This window comes from Trichechus manatus, unplaced genomic scaffold (genome assembly GCF_000243295.1).
Source record: "Trichechus manatus latirostris isolate Lorelei unplaced genomic scaffold, TriManLat1.0 scaffold00102, whole genome shotgun sequence".
In the NCBI taxonomy this organism is placed as follows: Eukaryota; Metazoa; Chordata; class Mammalia; order Sirenia; family Trichechidae; genus Trichechus; species Trichechus manatus.
In genome coordinates, this window is record NW_004444038.1 from 10,467,857 (window position 1) to 10,484,028 (window position 16,172).

General features: G+C 38.9%; 1 protein-coding gene across 2 annotated transcripts in view; it reads left to right on the forward strand.

Annotated features, from left to right (window-relative positions):
- The first annotated feature begins 6 nt into the window (after positions 1-6).
- LAMP1 (lysosomal associated membrane protein 1) overlaps positions 7-16,172 on the forward strand; it is a 31,309-nt gene continuing 15,143 nt past the window's right edge. Inside the window, exons 1-4 of one of the 2 annotated variants that reach the window (XM_023737434.1) lie at positions 7-249; positions 7,010-7,131; positions 11,964-12,180; positions 12,322-12,480. In XM_023737434.1, coding sequence (XP_023593202.1) covers positions 198-249; positions 7,010-7,131; positions 11,964-12,180; positions 12,322-12,480 — 550 coding nt within the window. In that variant the 5' untranslated portion in view covers positions 7-197. The remainder of the gene's footprint in view (positions 250-7,009; positions 7,132-11,963; positions 12,181-12,321; positions 12,481-16,172) is intronic. The other variant, XM_023737435.1, reaches the window with a different exon arrangement.

Here is a 16,172-nt window from a genome sequence, read left to right on the forward strand (position 1 = left end):
CGCAACGGCGGGGGCTTCTCGAGTTCGCTGGGACGCTGCTGTCCTCGCCACGCCTCGACCCTCGGCTTCCTCGCGTTTTTGCCTAATCCCCGCCTCCCGAGGTTAGGCAGATTGCCGGGGGTGCCGGTCGCCAACCGCCAACCGCCTCGAGACCCTGACGCCCTGCTCGGCTCCCTCACTCACCGGCCCTCGCGCCCATGGCAGCCCCCGGCGATGCTCGGAGGTGGCAGCTGCTTTTGCTGCTGCTCGGTAAGGAGCGGGAGAGGGAGCAGGCACTGCGGGGCGCCGCCGCCCCGGACTCGGAGGAGCCGCGGCCTACGGGAGGGGGGAGGTCGCGGGGGTTGCGCGGAGCTCCCGGGGCGGCTGGGTGTCGGCGGCCTCAGGAGTCGTTCTCTGGACTGGACCTGGTCGTTGCCTTGGCTGAAGGTTGGCTCCTGGCCGAGTTCTGCTCGTCAGAGGCGGCGGCTTGTGTAGGGCGGTGGCTGGGCTTGTAATTTCGGGGTGTGGGATTTGGAGAAAGAACCTCACTGACAGGTGGGTTAGGTGTTGGGAGTCCAGCTGCCTAAAAGTGAAGGACGAAGGGGTGTGTCTTCATTGCTCGAGATCTTAGATTAGGGCATGGTTCCGCTCGGCTTTGGTATTCGCACTTAGTCACTGAATTTATTTTTTCTGGGGTCTTAAGTTCGAAACGGAACTTCTCAGTGGTGATTCTGTGGTTCAGTAGTTTCCGGACAGCTGTAGCTGTTTAATTTACTGGCAGGTTTGGCTGGGGAGGCCTAGATGAGGTTATGCAGCCCAGGAAGGCAGGAATTTATCTCTGTGCCTTGTCTCGGTCTGCCTGGATAGGTGACCTCAGTCGAGCTCCTTACAGCACGGATTTTACCCAGAAGAAAACCGAGAGGGCAGTGCGGTGATTCCCAGCCTTTTAGAGCTACTGCTTTATACTTTTCCCTTTAAGTACGGTATGCACGTGTGTATGTTTATAGTACAGTTAGGTTACTCTGAATTTAAATTTGTTAGAATGGTTTAAACTCGTATTTAGTTTAGAATTTTAGGAGATTCCATGGCAGACAAAATGAGAGGTAAAACTAGGCTTCGGACTCACAGTGGCAGTGTTCATTTCTAATACATTTAAAGACCAGTGTTCTTGCTTTATACTAATTGTGCTGTTTCCTGTAAGTCAGAATAAGAGAATCCGTAAACACATTGGGAAGCATTCTGACGCCTCGTCAGTCTGTAGAATTTATAGGAGCACTAGGTGCTCGATAAATGTTTATTGATTGGGGAATTTTGTTCCCATGTTTTGCTCTAATGACGAAGGAGAATGCATGCTCCCTTAAGCAGTATCTGGTCATGGCTTCACTCTGGTGAGGGGCCATCGGTGAACTTCTCTCCTCAATAGTATCGGAAGATTTTTCTGAAGTGCCAGGATCTGAAGGATGATACAGAAGACAACTGTGTGGGAGTTCATGTGAGTTAAATATATGCGGGTATCTAGATAGACACCCCTAGACATACCTGCACAGGCGTTCTTGAAAAACATCTCTAAGGCTTACACTCCTCTAAAATTCGGTTAGTGTGACTGAGTGGATTTTGTTTTCGCTTTTTTGTCTTGCTTGTTGTATAAAATGAATTATTTTAACTGCGTGAATAGCCCCAAGAGGTGACCTTATTCCAGTAATGAATAGGGAACCTTACTCCTGACCTGTGATTAATTATAAGAGGAGTTGCTGGAACAAGTTTTGTCATGTCCAAACGACTGCGTTGTTCTTTTATTAGGAGAGCTTACAACGTTGTAAGTCATATTTTGTTTCATGTTTTTAAAAATGAAGAGAAAAATCTGTAACTTCATGATATTGATAGGTTAAAGTATTGTGCGCATTCATTGCCAGTGTTTTTCCGTTTCCTCTTCATCTTATAGTTAACATGTCTATTTCTATTAGAAAGGAAGACCTTATGCCTGATAATTCAAACAGAATCGTTTCTTTATACTTTAACCTGATTTTCTTCCATTCCAACCAGGTGTTTCTCTGAAACATGCATATTTGGTCTCCAACCAAAGTGGGAGAAATAGGATCTCAAGCTTATCTGCCATTTTTCAGCAGAAACTTTGTTGTCTTTGTTAGCTGCTGTTGAGTGGGTCCTCAACTCACAGGGACCCCATGCACAATCATTGGCTCATTTTCTAAAATAAATCACCAGGCCTTTCTTCCTAGTCTGTAGTGGCTGCTCGTGAGGTGCATGGGCTGAACCACCATTGTCCCATGCAGACACCTAGAGTGCCTGATAATGTACATTCCAGAGTGCATGCCCTATTGTTGAGTCGGCCCTATTAATCAAAGACAGTCCTTTAGAACTCAGCTGCTAATGTAAGTTGGACTTCTCCTCTCTTTGGTGGTTTATTATGGGGTGAGTGTTATCACTGGATTAGCTGTGGTTCGAATTTCCATTTTCATCATAATTAAGATTTACTGTGTAGCACTAGACCTTTGTACTGTACAATTTGATGACAGTAACGAACCTCCCAGAGTGTGTATGTATATATCCTTTCTTTTGAAGAAGTGCTTCTTTAATCCATTCTAAAGATTTCTTGGTTCAGGTGGCTTACATGAGAGGGGAGATAGATGGGCAAATAATTCATTTAAAATGTAAGTCAGATGTGTTCAGTTTCTCTTAGGGTGAATTTTATTTAAAATAAATTTAATCATAAAGCAGGAAATTAATTCAAACATTCTGTGTTTCTGTTTTTTTGTCTCTCTCACTGGCTTCCTCTTTTTTGTTTTTTTGGCTTTGGTTTTAGCCAAGAAGACATCATTAATGAAAACTACCATTGGTCATTTAAACAAAATCAGAATTTATATTCATTTTTTCACAGTATATAAATATTTTAGCAAGACAGGCATCTTTTTTTTTTTAATTGTTGAGTGTTTTACTCTTGTGAAATGTATGTGGCCAGCATTAGGAAGGAAAGTAATGGGTGTGAGGAGAAAAATGTTCTTTCTTCACTTAAAAAAAAGTTATGACAGTAAGTATAATCATTTTATAAATCTTTGACATTGGGAATTAAGATGCTTTTTTAGCAGTTCACTGATAGGTTTTCTTCCAAATACACCTGGCGTATCTCTTGAATGGAGCCCTGGTGGCACAGTGGTCAAGAGCTCGGCTGCTAACCAAAATGTCGGTAGTTTGAATCCACCAGCTGCTCCTTGGAAGCCCGATGGGGTGGTTCTGCTCTGTCCTGTAGGGTCGCTGTGAGACTCGATGGAAATGGGTTTGGTTTTTTTTTTGGTTTATCTCTTGAATGTTTCACTTTTAACGCTGAAATATATTTAATTGCAGTTGTTTGTGGAGAAATGGATTGTACCGTTTCCAGCTGGTGAGATACCAGTAAATTAGTCCTGGCCCATTAGTAAAATGGAGCCCTGGTGGCTCATGGTTAAGCGTTTGGCGCTAACCAAAAGGTTGGCAGTTGGAATCCATCACCTGCTCCTTGGAAACCCTGTGGGACAGTTCTCCTCTGTCCTGTAGGATCGCTGTGAGTGGAATCGGCTGGACAGCAATGGTTATTAGTAAAGTTTCTTTGTTCCTTTTTTTGTTGCATGAATAGCTGTTCATAAAATTAGCTTTTAACTCCAGTTGCATTGTACCTTTGGAGCGTTACAATCAACTAAAAATTGAACATTTAAAAAAGATCTTTTAAAAAGCTTGGATTTAGGTCTATTTAAAATAATGTTAATTTTAGTGATCAGTTTTGCCCCAAAATGCATTGCTTTTTTTTTTTTTTTTGTTAAATTTCAGGCTTCTAAATTTCTGATTTCTCCTATATTGATAATTAGGAATGACTTAAAGCCTCTTTTGTGTTAAACAGTTGCTAGAAAGCACCAGCCAACATGAACTGAAACTTCATTTTCTGATACACAGGAGTACGTATACTTGCATAATATGGCTCTTTAAGCCATGGATGTCAGTTCGGTGATCTCCTTCCCCTTTCAAAATGAAGAACTGTCTCTTAAGAAGTTCAGAAAGTTTTATGCTAATGAATGTTCCTCTTGATTGTGAGGGATTGTCAGTTATTCAGGTTGAAGACCGAATTCTTCATTAGAATTTGAGAGTAAAATGTTTTTGTGTCCTGTAATTTGGAATTTCTGGTTTAGGCCCATCCCAGACAGCATTAGTCTTAGATGTCTCACTGCTTCAACAGGAAGTTTGTTATACAGGCTTTTACAGTGCACACTTTTACTATAACATTAATTCAGTTTATTGTGATTATTTTTTATATGTATCTCTGTTCCTCAATTTACAGCGAGCCTGTGCATCACACATAGTAAGTGCTCAGTAAATGTATGAAGAAATGTCCAGTTTTGGTTAAAGCAGTAGCTCTTAACAAAACATATGCATAAATCCTTTTAGAAATATACATACTTTGCCCCCCCCCCCCAAAATCATAGATGATTAAGTTTTGCATCATAAGTTAAGAAAAAAAGTACTGGATCCAAAAAAAAAAATCAAGCCAAAACAAACTAGGGTATAATTTCTTATCATAAAAAAATTATTTTCTCTATGAAGAAATTTATTGTCTAGTTCCTTCGGGTGGCAGATTCTCATTTCAGAAGCAGATGTTTCATAATTCAAAGCATCTTCATTTATTCAGTAAGTGCTTGAGGGAGGGTGGTTCAGAGTATATTCTGGACCTAACCCTCCGAGATTTGAATCTCAAGGGCACGAGCTTCTTAGTGAAGGCGTAGGTTCTCCGTCTGGCTCTGCCACCACTTACTAGCCGCGTGATCTTGAGCAATTTGGGTAACTTCTCTGTGCCTTAGTTTCCACATCTATAAAAGGAGATCAAAATAATGTCTGCCTATCCAGGTTGTTATTTTAACTAAATTAATTGCAAAGTGCTTAGAGCAGTGCCTGGCAGATAGTAAGTGCATTCCAAGTGCTCATTAAATAAAATCCTTGTTCAGGTACTGAGGATTAACTGGTGAGCTTGACAGGTTCACTTGTACATGTCCAGAACTTAATGTGTTAATAACATTAGCTATCGTTAAAATGCTAGTGTCGTGGTCTTGAACTAAATGCTTTACCTTCACCGTTTCATTTAACGCGTTAAGCAACTCTGAGATGTCCGTATTCTTGTTTCCATTTTACTGGCGCTTAAATTGAGAGGTTGTGAGGTTGCTGCTTGCTGAAGGTCAAGCAGTGGTTACAGAGTCAAGTCTAGAACCTAGATCTTCTGACCCAGAAGCACATCTCTTGCCACAGCTGCATTTGTTTTAAAGAATAAAATTTCTGAAAGTTGGAGTATTTTGAAGAAATAATCCCATTTGTATGTGAGTGAAGGACTGCCAGAGATTAGCAGTCTTCTACAAGCAAGGGGGTTGATGTATTCAGGTGGGGACAGCCAGAAGATGCTTGTGTTGAGGTTGTAACACCTATTAAATTATCCTGGCCATTTTAATTAGAGAAAAAATATGTTTTTCCTGATTGCCACTTTCACAGAATTCAAACAAACAAACAAAAAAACCCTCACAGCTACTTCTAGCCATTAGCATAAATACATTTCTTTTAGAATTGCGTATTCTAATACTGTTGTAGACATGTTTCTCTTGACCAAAATTGGCTTCTGAGGGTAAGTTTCTTATTTTAATAATTCAGATTTTCTGGGTCTTTCCAGGATAAGTATGGGCCTGTGTAGTGCTGCTAAAGCTTATTTAAATTTGGTTTAGCAATACTTCGTTTTCCTTTTAAAGTTCAGCATATTTACAAAAAGAAAAAATCGTATGAAAAGTTACTTAGTATGAAATGTTACCTAATGAAGTGCTTTGAGTCAGTAAAAAGTTTTTTAAATGATTTAGAAAATTACCTTATTAATTTAGTGTCCACTCATTTGGGTGTGCTGCCCTCAGCGTGCACTTAAATCATATTTACACTTAATCATGCAAATCAGATCACAGGCGTGTAAATGTTTATTAAAAGGGCATGCACTGACTTGTAGCAGCAAAGACAAGTGACAGCACATAATTTCTGCACAAGTTACGCTACATGGTGGTAGTTGATAAATGTTTGGTTTTAGAATGAACAAAACCACCTATTTTTGCTCGTCTATAAAAGAATGATGTAATAAAACATTTGACTTGTTTCATTAACTTCTCTACCATAGTGATGAGATTACATTTGCTATTAAACATCTCAGTCACAGGGCCGTGGGGGTCTGAAGAAGGCAGAGGTGGTATTGACCCTCAAAGAACTCAATCAAAGAGAAAGTATGTCACAGTGATCTCTGTAAAGCGGGAAAGTCCCAAGAGCGTTTGTGTTCTGTCCTTTCATTTTAAGGAGATGGCAGTTCCATCCAGAGAGGTTAAGTGATGTGCCTAATGTCACACAAGTCAAGTTCAAGTCAGATAAATACAATCACCGTTTTTGAAGACCTTTCTGAAATTGGGAGAAGAGCTCACATCTTTGAATCTGTGGGCTGTCTTGCCACATCACCACGCCATAAGAAGTAAAAACACATCAAACCTTAGATAGCAGTTTAGGACTACGGTGAAAGCTATCACAGGCTCTCCTGTAGAACCCAATGATTTCTGTAGGAGACAAATATTATTTTAGCTTGAGACAGGTGAGGTTTAGTTGTGTCTTAAAGGCCCCACCAAGTCTTAGAGTAAAATCCTCCGAGTGTCATGGAGGGATATATACCTAGTATTGACCCAGAAATCTGATACGAGACTTCCAGATAAGTATTCTGAAGTAAAGCATTAAATACCTATGGACCAGTTTGACAGACTATTTAGATGGATTTATAGATGACATTTTCAGAATCATGCCTGGGAGGGATAGAAGATCCCTAAACTGGCTCATGCGACCCACTTGTCTAGTTCTTTAGTGTTTTAAGAAGCACAGTAGAATCTTTTAATGAAATTCATTATTGCTACAAGCTGTAGAAAACAGAAATGCCCGGTTTATTTTCAGAAGGGTGTTTATTTGAGTGTTCTGTCTTTCCTGGAAATAGCAGGCCTCATGCATGGTGCATCTTCAGTGTTTGTGGTGAAAAATGGCAATGGAACAGCTTGCATCATGGCCGACTTCTCAGCTACCTTCTTAATGAACTACGATACTAAGAGTGGTTCTAAGGTAAGAGACACTAGGGCAATTCATGCTTTGATTTCGTGTGGTGAAGATTATTCAAAAATTTTAAATCTTTGAAAAGTAATCGCACCTTAACAGTTTCTTTCATGAATGCGTATTTCCTTCTAGGCGCATGAATAATATACACTGTTTTATATAAATGTGGCTGTAGTCCTAATGGACAGAGCACTTTGTGTTCTTCTTTTTACTGTTTATCATGAACATTTTCCCAGTTATCTTTATAATTATCTTTTATAATCACAGTGTAATACATAATTATGTTAACTGTAATTTGTTAAACCTCACTCCTTTTGGCAGTTGGTGAGTTTTTAAATATTCTTTTTAATGCCCAGTGAACACCTCTGTGAATATAGCTTTTTTGGTCTGTTGAATTTATCTTAGATAAGTTATTAACGAGTTGCCATCAAGTTTACTCCAACTCATGGCGACCCTATGTATGTCAGAGTAGAACTGTGCTTCATGGGGTTTTCAGTGGCTGATTTTTGGGAAGTAGATCACTAGGGCTTTCTTCTGAGGTGCTTCTGGGTAGATTTCAGCCTTTCAGTTAGCAGCTGAGTGCATTAACCCTTTGCACCCCCCAGGCACTAGTAGGTAAATGACTGCGCTCTAGGAAGTACATAGAAACAGCTGTTCGGTGTACAGTGCCGTAAGCATTGTGCTAGTTGGATGGGAATGTCTGGGCGTTAGTTGTTCCATTTAAAGCTCGTGCTTGTATAGGATAAGTAAGGTCTTTTGCATTTTGTAGATTTCTAACAATATCGTGTTTGTATTTTTTTCTATTCATGAACATTTCTTATACTAACTCTCCTGAGTACTGAATCTTTTAAGTATATCCACGAATCACATTTTATTTTCTGTTCTTTGTTGAAATGATTTTTCTTTATCCACTTCCATATTCACAGCACCGTATCTTCTTGCTACTTCTCAGAGAGCAGTTGCAGAGTCCAGGATTGCTGGAGAGATAAGAGCTTCCTTTACAGCACGCTGGAATTTTTGCTAGCCTCTGAGGCCTTGTTTATGTATTTATATTTGTCTTCTACAGTGTGGTTGCTAGTAACATAGAGGAAAACTGGAAGGATTTTGTTTCATAAAAGCTTCTCCAGTTATAAAGACTTATCTAAGCACTTTCTAATTTCTACTTCACTTTTTTTGTGTTTGGTTTTGGAGGTTGAATTTGTAAAAAAAAAAAAAAAAAAATTTTAGTATCTTTTTCTTATATATTAGTTCTGTTATACAAATGGGATCATACATATATTGATATGTGCTTTACAGTTTCACAAAAGCATATCTTTGTCAGCAAATATAGTTCTATGTCATTTTTTTAAGGACTGCATTAGTGTGCAGCTAAACATAATTCATTTAATCAGTCCAGCCATTTAGATATGGATATTAGGTTGTTTTCTAGTTGTTTTGCTTATACGAGTGAATTTAGACAATTTCACAATAAACATTTCTATTCTCTTTGCTTAAACATTTTTAAATAAAACTTTCTGTATGATAAAATAGTAATAGCTTTTTTAAAAATATATAGATACACAACAGTATAAATTAACAAGAAAACTTTAGTTTTAGTTATATTATAAATTAAAATACTAATGGAAGGAGAATTTTTAATTATGTGAATAATTAAGACAACTTTATCTTAAATTTGAATTATATTTTCAGTCTATTACTGAAATATAATACTTTTTTTTTTAATTGTACTTCAGATGAAGGTTTACAGAGCAAACTAGTTTCTCATTAAACAATTAACATACATAATGTTTTGTGACATTGGTTGCCAATCCCATAACATGTCAGTGCTTCCCCCTTTTCAACCTTAGGTTCCCCATTACCAGCTTTCCTGTCCCCTCCTGCTTTTTCGTCCTTGCCCCTGGGCTGGTGTGACCATTTAGTCTTGTTTTGTTTTATGGGCCTGTCTAATCTTTGGCTGAAGGGTGCAACTCAGGAGTGATTTCATTACTGAGCTAAAAGGGTGTCCGGGTGCCATACTCTCGGGGTTTCTTCAGTCTCTGTCAGACCAGTAAGTCTGGTCTTTATTTTTTGAGACTTAGAATTTTGTTCTACATTTTTCTCCAGCTCTGTCTGGGACCCTCTGTTGTGATCCCTGTCAGAACAGTTGGTGGTGGTAGCCAGGCACCGTGTAGTTGTGCTGGAGTCAGTCTGGCAGAGGCTGTGATCGTTGTGGTCCATTAGTCCTTCGGACTGATCTTTCCCTCGTGTCTTTGGTTTTCTTCATTCTCCCTTGCTCCAGATGAGGTGAGATCAGTGGCGTATCTTAGATGGCTGCTCACAAGCTTTTAAGACCCCAGACGCTGCTCAGCAGAGTAGAATGTAGAACATTTTCTTTATAAACTGTGTTGTTGGGCTAGATGTTCCCTGAGACCATGGTCCCCACAGCCCTCAGCCTGGTAACTTGGTCCCTCAGGGAGTTTGGATGTGTCTGTGGTGCTTCCATGACCTTGCCTTGGACAAGTTGTGCTGACTTTCCCAGTATTGTGTATTGTCTTACCCTTCATCAAAGTTACCACTTACCTGTTGTCTTGTTAGTGTTTTTCCCTCTCACCCCTCCCCTCTGTTGTAGCCATCAAAGATTGTTTCTCTTTGTGTGTAAACCTTTTTATGAGTTTCTGTAGTAGTGGTCTCATATGATATTTTGTCCTTTTGTGATTGACTTATTTGACTCAGCATAATGCCCTCCAGATTCATCCATGTTGTGAGATGCTTCGCAGATTCATCGTTGTTGTTCTTTGTTGCATAGTATTCCATTGTGTGTGTACCATAGTTTGTGTATCCGTTCATCTGTTGATGGGCGCCTAGGTTGTTTGCATCTTTTTGCTGTTGTGAACAATGCTACAATGAACATGGATGTGCATATGTCTGTGTGACAGCTCTTATTTCTCTAGGATATATTCCTGGGAGTGGGCTTGCTGGATCATATGGTATTTCTGTTTCTAGCTTTCTAAGAAAGCGCCAAATCATTTTCCAAAATGGTTGTACCATTTTGCATTCCCTACAGCAGTGCATAAGAGTTCCAATCTTGCCGCAGCCTCTCTAACATTTGTTATTTTCTGCTTTTTTGATCCATGCCTGTAATGTCGGGATGAGATGGTATCTCATTGTGGTTTTGATTTGCATTTTTCTAATGGCTAGTGATTGCGAGCAATTCCTCATGTGTCAGCCACTTGAATGTCTTCTTTGATGAAATGTCTGTTCATATCCTTGATCTGTTTTTTAATTGGATTATTTGTTTTTTCGTTACAGAGGTGTTGGATTTTCCTGTAGATTTTAGAGATTAGACCTTTGTTGGATTTGTCACAGCCAAAATTTTTTTCCCAGTCTGAAGGTTCTTTTTTTATTCTTTTGGTGAAGTCTTTTGATGAGTTTAAGTGTTTAATTTTTAGAAGATCGCAGTTATCTAGCTTATCTTCTGGTGTTTGTGTGTTGTTAGTTATGGTTTGTATCCTGTTAATGCTGTGTATTAGGGCCTCTAGAGTTGAACCTGTTTTTTCTTTTATGATCTTCATAGTTTTTGGTTTTATGTTTAGGTCTTTAATCCATTTTGAATTAGTTTTTGTGTATGGTGTGAGATATGGGTCCTGTTTCATTTTTTTACAGATGGACATCCAGTTTTTCCAGCACCATTTGTTAAAAAGACTGTCTTTTCCCCATTTGATAGACCTTGGGCCTTTGTCAAAGACAGGGTGACCGTAAGTGAATGGATTTACATCTGGGTTCTGAATTCTGTTCCATTGTTCAGTGTGTCTGTCGTTGTACCAGTACCAGGCTGTTTTGACTGCCGTAGCTGTATAGTAGGTTCTGAGTCAGGTAGTGCGAGTCCTACTTTTTTCTTCTTCTTCAATATTGCTTTATTTATCTGGGGCCTTTTCGCTTTCCATATAAAGTTAATGATTAGTTTTTCCATCTCTTTAAAGAGTGCTGTTGGTTTTTGGGTCAGGATTTCATCATATTTGTAGATTGCTTTGGGTAGAATTGACATTTTCACAGTGTTAAGTCTACCTATCCATGAGCATGGTATATTTTTCCATTTATGTAAGTCTCTTTTGGTTTCTTGCGGTGGTGTTTTGTAGTTTTCTTTGTATAGGTCTTTTACATCCCTGGTTAGATGTATTCCTAAGTATTTTAGTTTTTTAGGGGCTATTATAAATGGTGTTGTTTTCCTGATGTCCTTTTCGTCGTTCTCTTTATTGGTGTATAGGAATTCAACTGATTTTTGTATGTATGTTAATCTTGTATCCTGCTGCTCTGCTGAATCTTTCTGTTAGTTCCAGTAGTTTTTTTTTTTTTTTTTTTTTTTAAATTGTACTTCAGGTGAAGGTTTACAGAACAAATAGTTTCTCAGTAAATAGTAGTACACATATTGTTTTATGACATTGGTTAAGAACCCCATGACATGTCAACCCTCTCCCTTCTTGACTTTTTTTTTTTTTTTTTTTGGTGAAAATATACATAGCCAAAGATACACCATTTCAAAAATTTCTACAGGCACAGTTCAGTGACATCGACTACACTCTTCCAGTTGTGCTGCTATTCTCACTTTGGATAGTTCCAGTAGTTTTTGACTTTTTTTTTTTAAGAAAGTTTTTGTGCTAAATATATATAACAAAATATTTGACATTTCAGTAATCTTCATATGTACAATTCAGTGACATTAATTATGTTTATATTATAAAATACTTCAACAGTGATGCTTGGGATGGAACTAAGGTCTAAGTTTGTTAGATTCTTTCTTTCGATGTTTCCAAATTCCTTCAGTAATTATATTCTGAGTTTGATTGTAATTGTCTTTGTTCTAGAATCTGACCCTTGACCTGCCGCCTGATGCAGAAGTACTGAATACCAGCTCATGTGGTAAAGAGAACACTTCTGACCCTAGTCTGATGATTGCTTTTGGAAGCGGACATACGTTAACACTGAATTTCACAAGGAATGCAACGCGTTATGGTGTCCAGATGCTAAGTTTTGTTTATAATTTGTCTGACACAGATGTTTTCCCCAATGCAAGCTCCAAGGGTAAGAGTCAGATTAACTGAAATTGACGATTATGAGGTGATGGAAAATTGAGTTGAGGAGGATAGTCTTAAAATTACTTTTAACTAAGTGCTGCAGGTAGTTCAAAATTATGTTTTGATTCATTTTCTTTTTTTAATATAGGACTCAAGACTGTGGAATCCACAACTGACATCCGGGCAGACATAGATAAAAAATACAGATGTGTGAGCAGTAACCAGATACACATGAATAACATAACAATGACACTCCGTGATGCAACCATCCAGGCATACCTTTCAAGTAATAACTTCAGCAAGGAAGGTAAGGGTGCCATTAGTTTGACTGTAGCAAATAAAAATCACTTCTTTATATCCTAGTGCCTGAATGAAGTGTATGCTGGACAAGCACTCGTACAGCCAGGGACTAAGTTGGTAGCTTGTATCTTTGAAGAACAAAGATAAAAGAGATGGTGACCTCTATAGATGAGGGTGGATATATCTTGATGACAAAAGAGTAAAAGGGCAAAGCAATTGAAACCTTCCCTGTATCTTCCCTTGTTATAAGGCTGATGAGATTAGGGTCACAGGCTCTCTTTCAGTTCAAGCTAGTTACCTTTACACAAAGACACAGTCTTATCTCAGTCCCAGCTCAGGCAGGTTTAGGGACAGGTGGGAGGAAGAACCAGGAGGTCTTTGCTGATGAGTTTGTGACCCATTACAGGATCTGTCTACTAATTCAGCTGGTGATGCAGATTTTTATCCTAGGTTTGTCTAGTGGTTAAGAGCCAGGGACTCTGGAATCAGACACGGGTCCAAGCAACTTACTAGCTCTGTGGTCTTGGGGCAAGTCAGCTAGCCTCTCAAAACTCACTTTCTTCACTTGTGAAATGAGAAAAATAACCTCTTAGAAGGTTGTTAAGATTAAAAAGGAAATTCATGGAGAGTGCTTATCTCAGTGCCCTGCACAAAGTAGTAAATACACATTAAATATTTTTATTGTTTTTTAAGAAGTTTCTCTTCCCCAAATCTTGCCAGCCTTCTCACCCATCACTATCATAGCTGAAAGGTGAGGGTGTGACTGCCTTAGGGTAAGCTTGATATTCCTTTTAGAAAAAACAAGGAGGGTAAGCTTCTCTCCTGCTGATAAAAGTGTATATTAAAGACAGTACAGTCTTTTCTAATCTTTAGACCTGCTATGGCAGGTCTTTAATTCTAATACATTTTTGTCATGGTTAACATCCATGATGTTGTTGTTAGGTGCTGTGGAGTCAGTTCTGACTCGTCGTGACCCTGTGTACAGCAGAAGGAAACAGTGCCCGCTCCTGCGCCATCCTCACAATCGCTGCTTTGTTTGAGCCCATTGTTGCAGCCACTGTGTCAGTCCATCTTGTTGAGGGTCTTCCTCTTTTTCACTGACCCTCTGCTTTGCCAAGCATGATATTCTCTAGGGACTGGTCTCTCCTGATAACATGTCCAAATGCTTCTAAGGAGCATTCTGGCTGTACTTCTTCCAGGACAGATTTATTTGTTCTTGTGGCAGTGCACAGTATGTTTGGTGTTCTTTGCCGCACCGTAATTCAAATGCATCCGTTCTTCTTTGGTCTTCCTTATTCATTGTCCAGCTTTTGCATGCGTATGAGGCGATTGAAAACACCATGGCCTGGGTCAGGTGCATCTTAGTTCTCAAGGTGACATCTTTGCTTTTTAACATTTTAAAGAGGTCTTTTGCAGCAGATTTGCCCAGTGCAGTATGTCCCTTGATTTCTTGACTGCTGCTTCTATGGGCATTGATTGTGGATCCAAGTAAAATGAAATCTTGACAGCTTCAGTCTTTTTTCTGTTTATCATGATGTTGCTTATTGGTCCAGTTGTGAGGACTTTTGTTTTCTTTATGTTGAGGTGTAATCTGCACTGAAGGCTGTGGTCTTTGATGTTCATCAGTAAGTACTTCTAGTCCTCTTCACTTTCAGCTGGCTAGAAGACTTCTAGAGGATCAGCCGCAGGTAGGCCTACTTCTCAGAGTGAAGGGGAAAAGAAAATATGTTGAAAAAGTCCTCCAGATCCCTAATACAGTAATAAATTTCGGTTAGCTGAAGGGGCTTACTCTATTCCAACACAATATAATAATTGATATAACAAATAACTTTTTAAAATTTAAGCTTTTAGCATATTCTGTTTAGGATTCATCCAAAAAGACTTAGCTAGCCAATAAACTTGTCAGGAAGAGTCTCACTTCCTTGACGATTTTAGCTAGCCAAAGTTTTGTTATACTACTTTTTGTCTATTCTTGGTGCCTTATTTGGTTCTTTATTGGTTTTCTGACAGTGGTTGGTATTAATGTTACATTGCAATTAAAGAAATCAATGTTTTCCGTAAAGATAGAAGGAAATTTGAAATAACATATACTACTATGACATCATATATTGTTTTAAAATATCTGATTTATAGTAAAATATTCAAAGTGAGCCATTTCTTTTTTCACCTCTTTGTTGTGTCAGTTTTATTTTCATTCTTAGACAGTCTTCTGACTATTTTTTTTCCTGAAAACTTCTTGAGGGAAAAGATCTCATATTAAATTTATTTATTTATTTAAAAAAATTTTTTTTTTATTGTACTTTAGAGGAAAGTTTACAGAACAAATAGTTTCTCATTAAACAGTCCGTACACATACTGTTTTATGACATTGGTTAATAAGCCCCCGACATGTCAGCACTCTCCCTTCTCGACCTCGGAGGACCTTTTTTTGGTGAAAATATACACAGCCAGAGTTACATCGTGTCAAGTCTCTACATGTACAATTCAGTGACATTGATTACATCCTTCCAGTTGTGCTGCTTAAATTTATTTTTGTGTCTCCCTATTTCTGTTCTGTACATTATGGATTCCTGATAAATAATAGTTGAATGAATACATTTCTACTTAAAGCAGTACTTTTTTGGTCATACTATGACCCTTTTTGCTCAGGCCCATGTCAAGTCTTTATTTGATAAATTACAGGTTGAGGATCCTAGAGTAGGCTTCTGTGACCCTCACTTATTAGTATAATAGCAGCTTTGACAAGAAAGCCCTTGTTTTTGTCTTTTGATATATTGTCATGTCTAAGATTACTTGGGGACTTAACAGATTTTATTTTAAATGGATATAAAGCACAAACCAAGGGCAATAAATTGAACTGACTTTTCTGTCAGTTTTGTTAGTTGAAGATAAGTTCTTATATCCCAAAGGTCTTTAAAAGTAGGGTGGATGATCATCATTCTGGAAGGGCGTAAGTACAGTTCTGCTGAGGGGCTGGAGGATAAACTAGACGAGTGGGTCTCAGACTCTAGTGCACGTCAGAATTCAAATTCCGTCTCCCCGCTGCTTCTGGTGTGGTAGGTTTGGGGTCAGGTCTAGCCCAGGCATCTGGGTTTTAGCAGCTCAGAGGGGAATTCTCATGCAGCCCTGAGAAATGCTAAACAAGACGTACCTCCCGGGTACTTCCCACTTAGAAGGCTAGGATTTTATTTTCCAGAGGAAGCGTATACAGCAATGTCTTGTTTTAAAGCAGAAGATTATAATTTCTTCACTTTTTTATCTTCTTTTTCTTTATTTTTTATTGTACTTCAGGTGTAGGCTTACAGAACAAGTAGTTTCTCATTTAACAATTAGTACACATGTTGCCCTGTGACTGGTTAACAACCTCACATCAACACTATCCTTACTCAATCTTGGGTTCCCTATCACCAGCTTTCCCGTCCCCTTCTGCCTTCTGGCCCTTGTCCCTGGACTGCTGTGCCTTATTAGTCCCATTTGGTTTTATGAGGCTGTCCACTCCCTGGCTGAACAGTGAACCTCGGAAATGAGTTCACCACTGAGCTAAAAGGGTGTCAGGGGGCCATACTCTTGGGGTTTCTCCAGTCTCCTTTAGGCCAGTAAATCTGGTCTTTTTTTTTGTGAGTTAGAATTTTGTTCTACATCCTTCTCCAGCTCTGTCCAGAACCCTCTGTTGTGATCCTGGTCAGAGTTGTCAGTGCT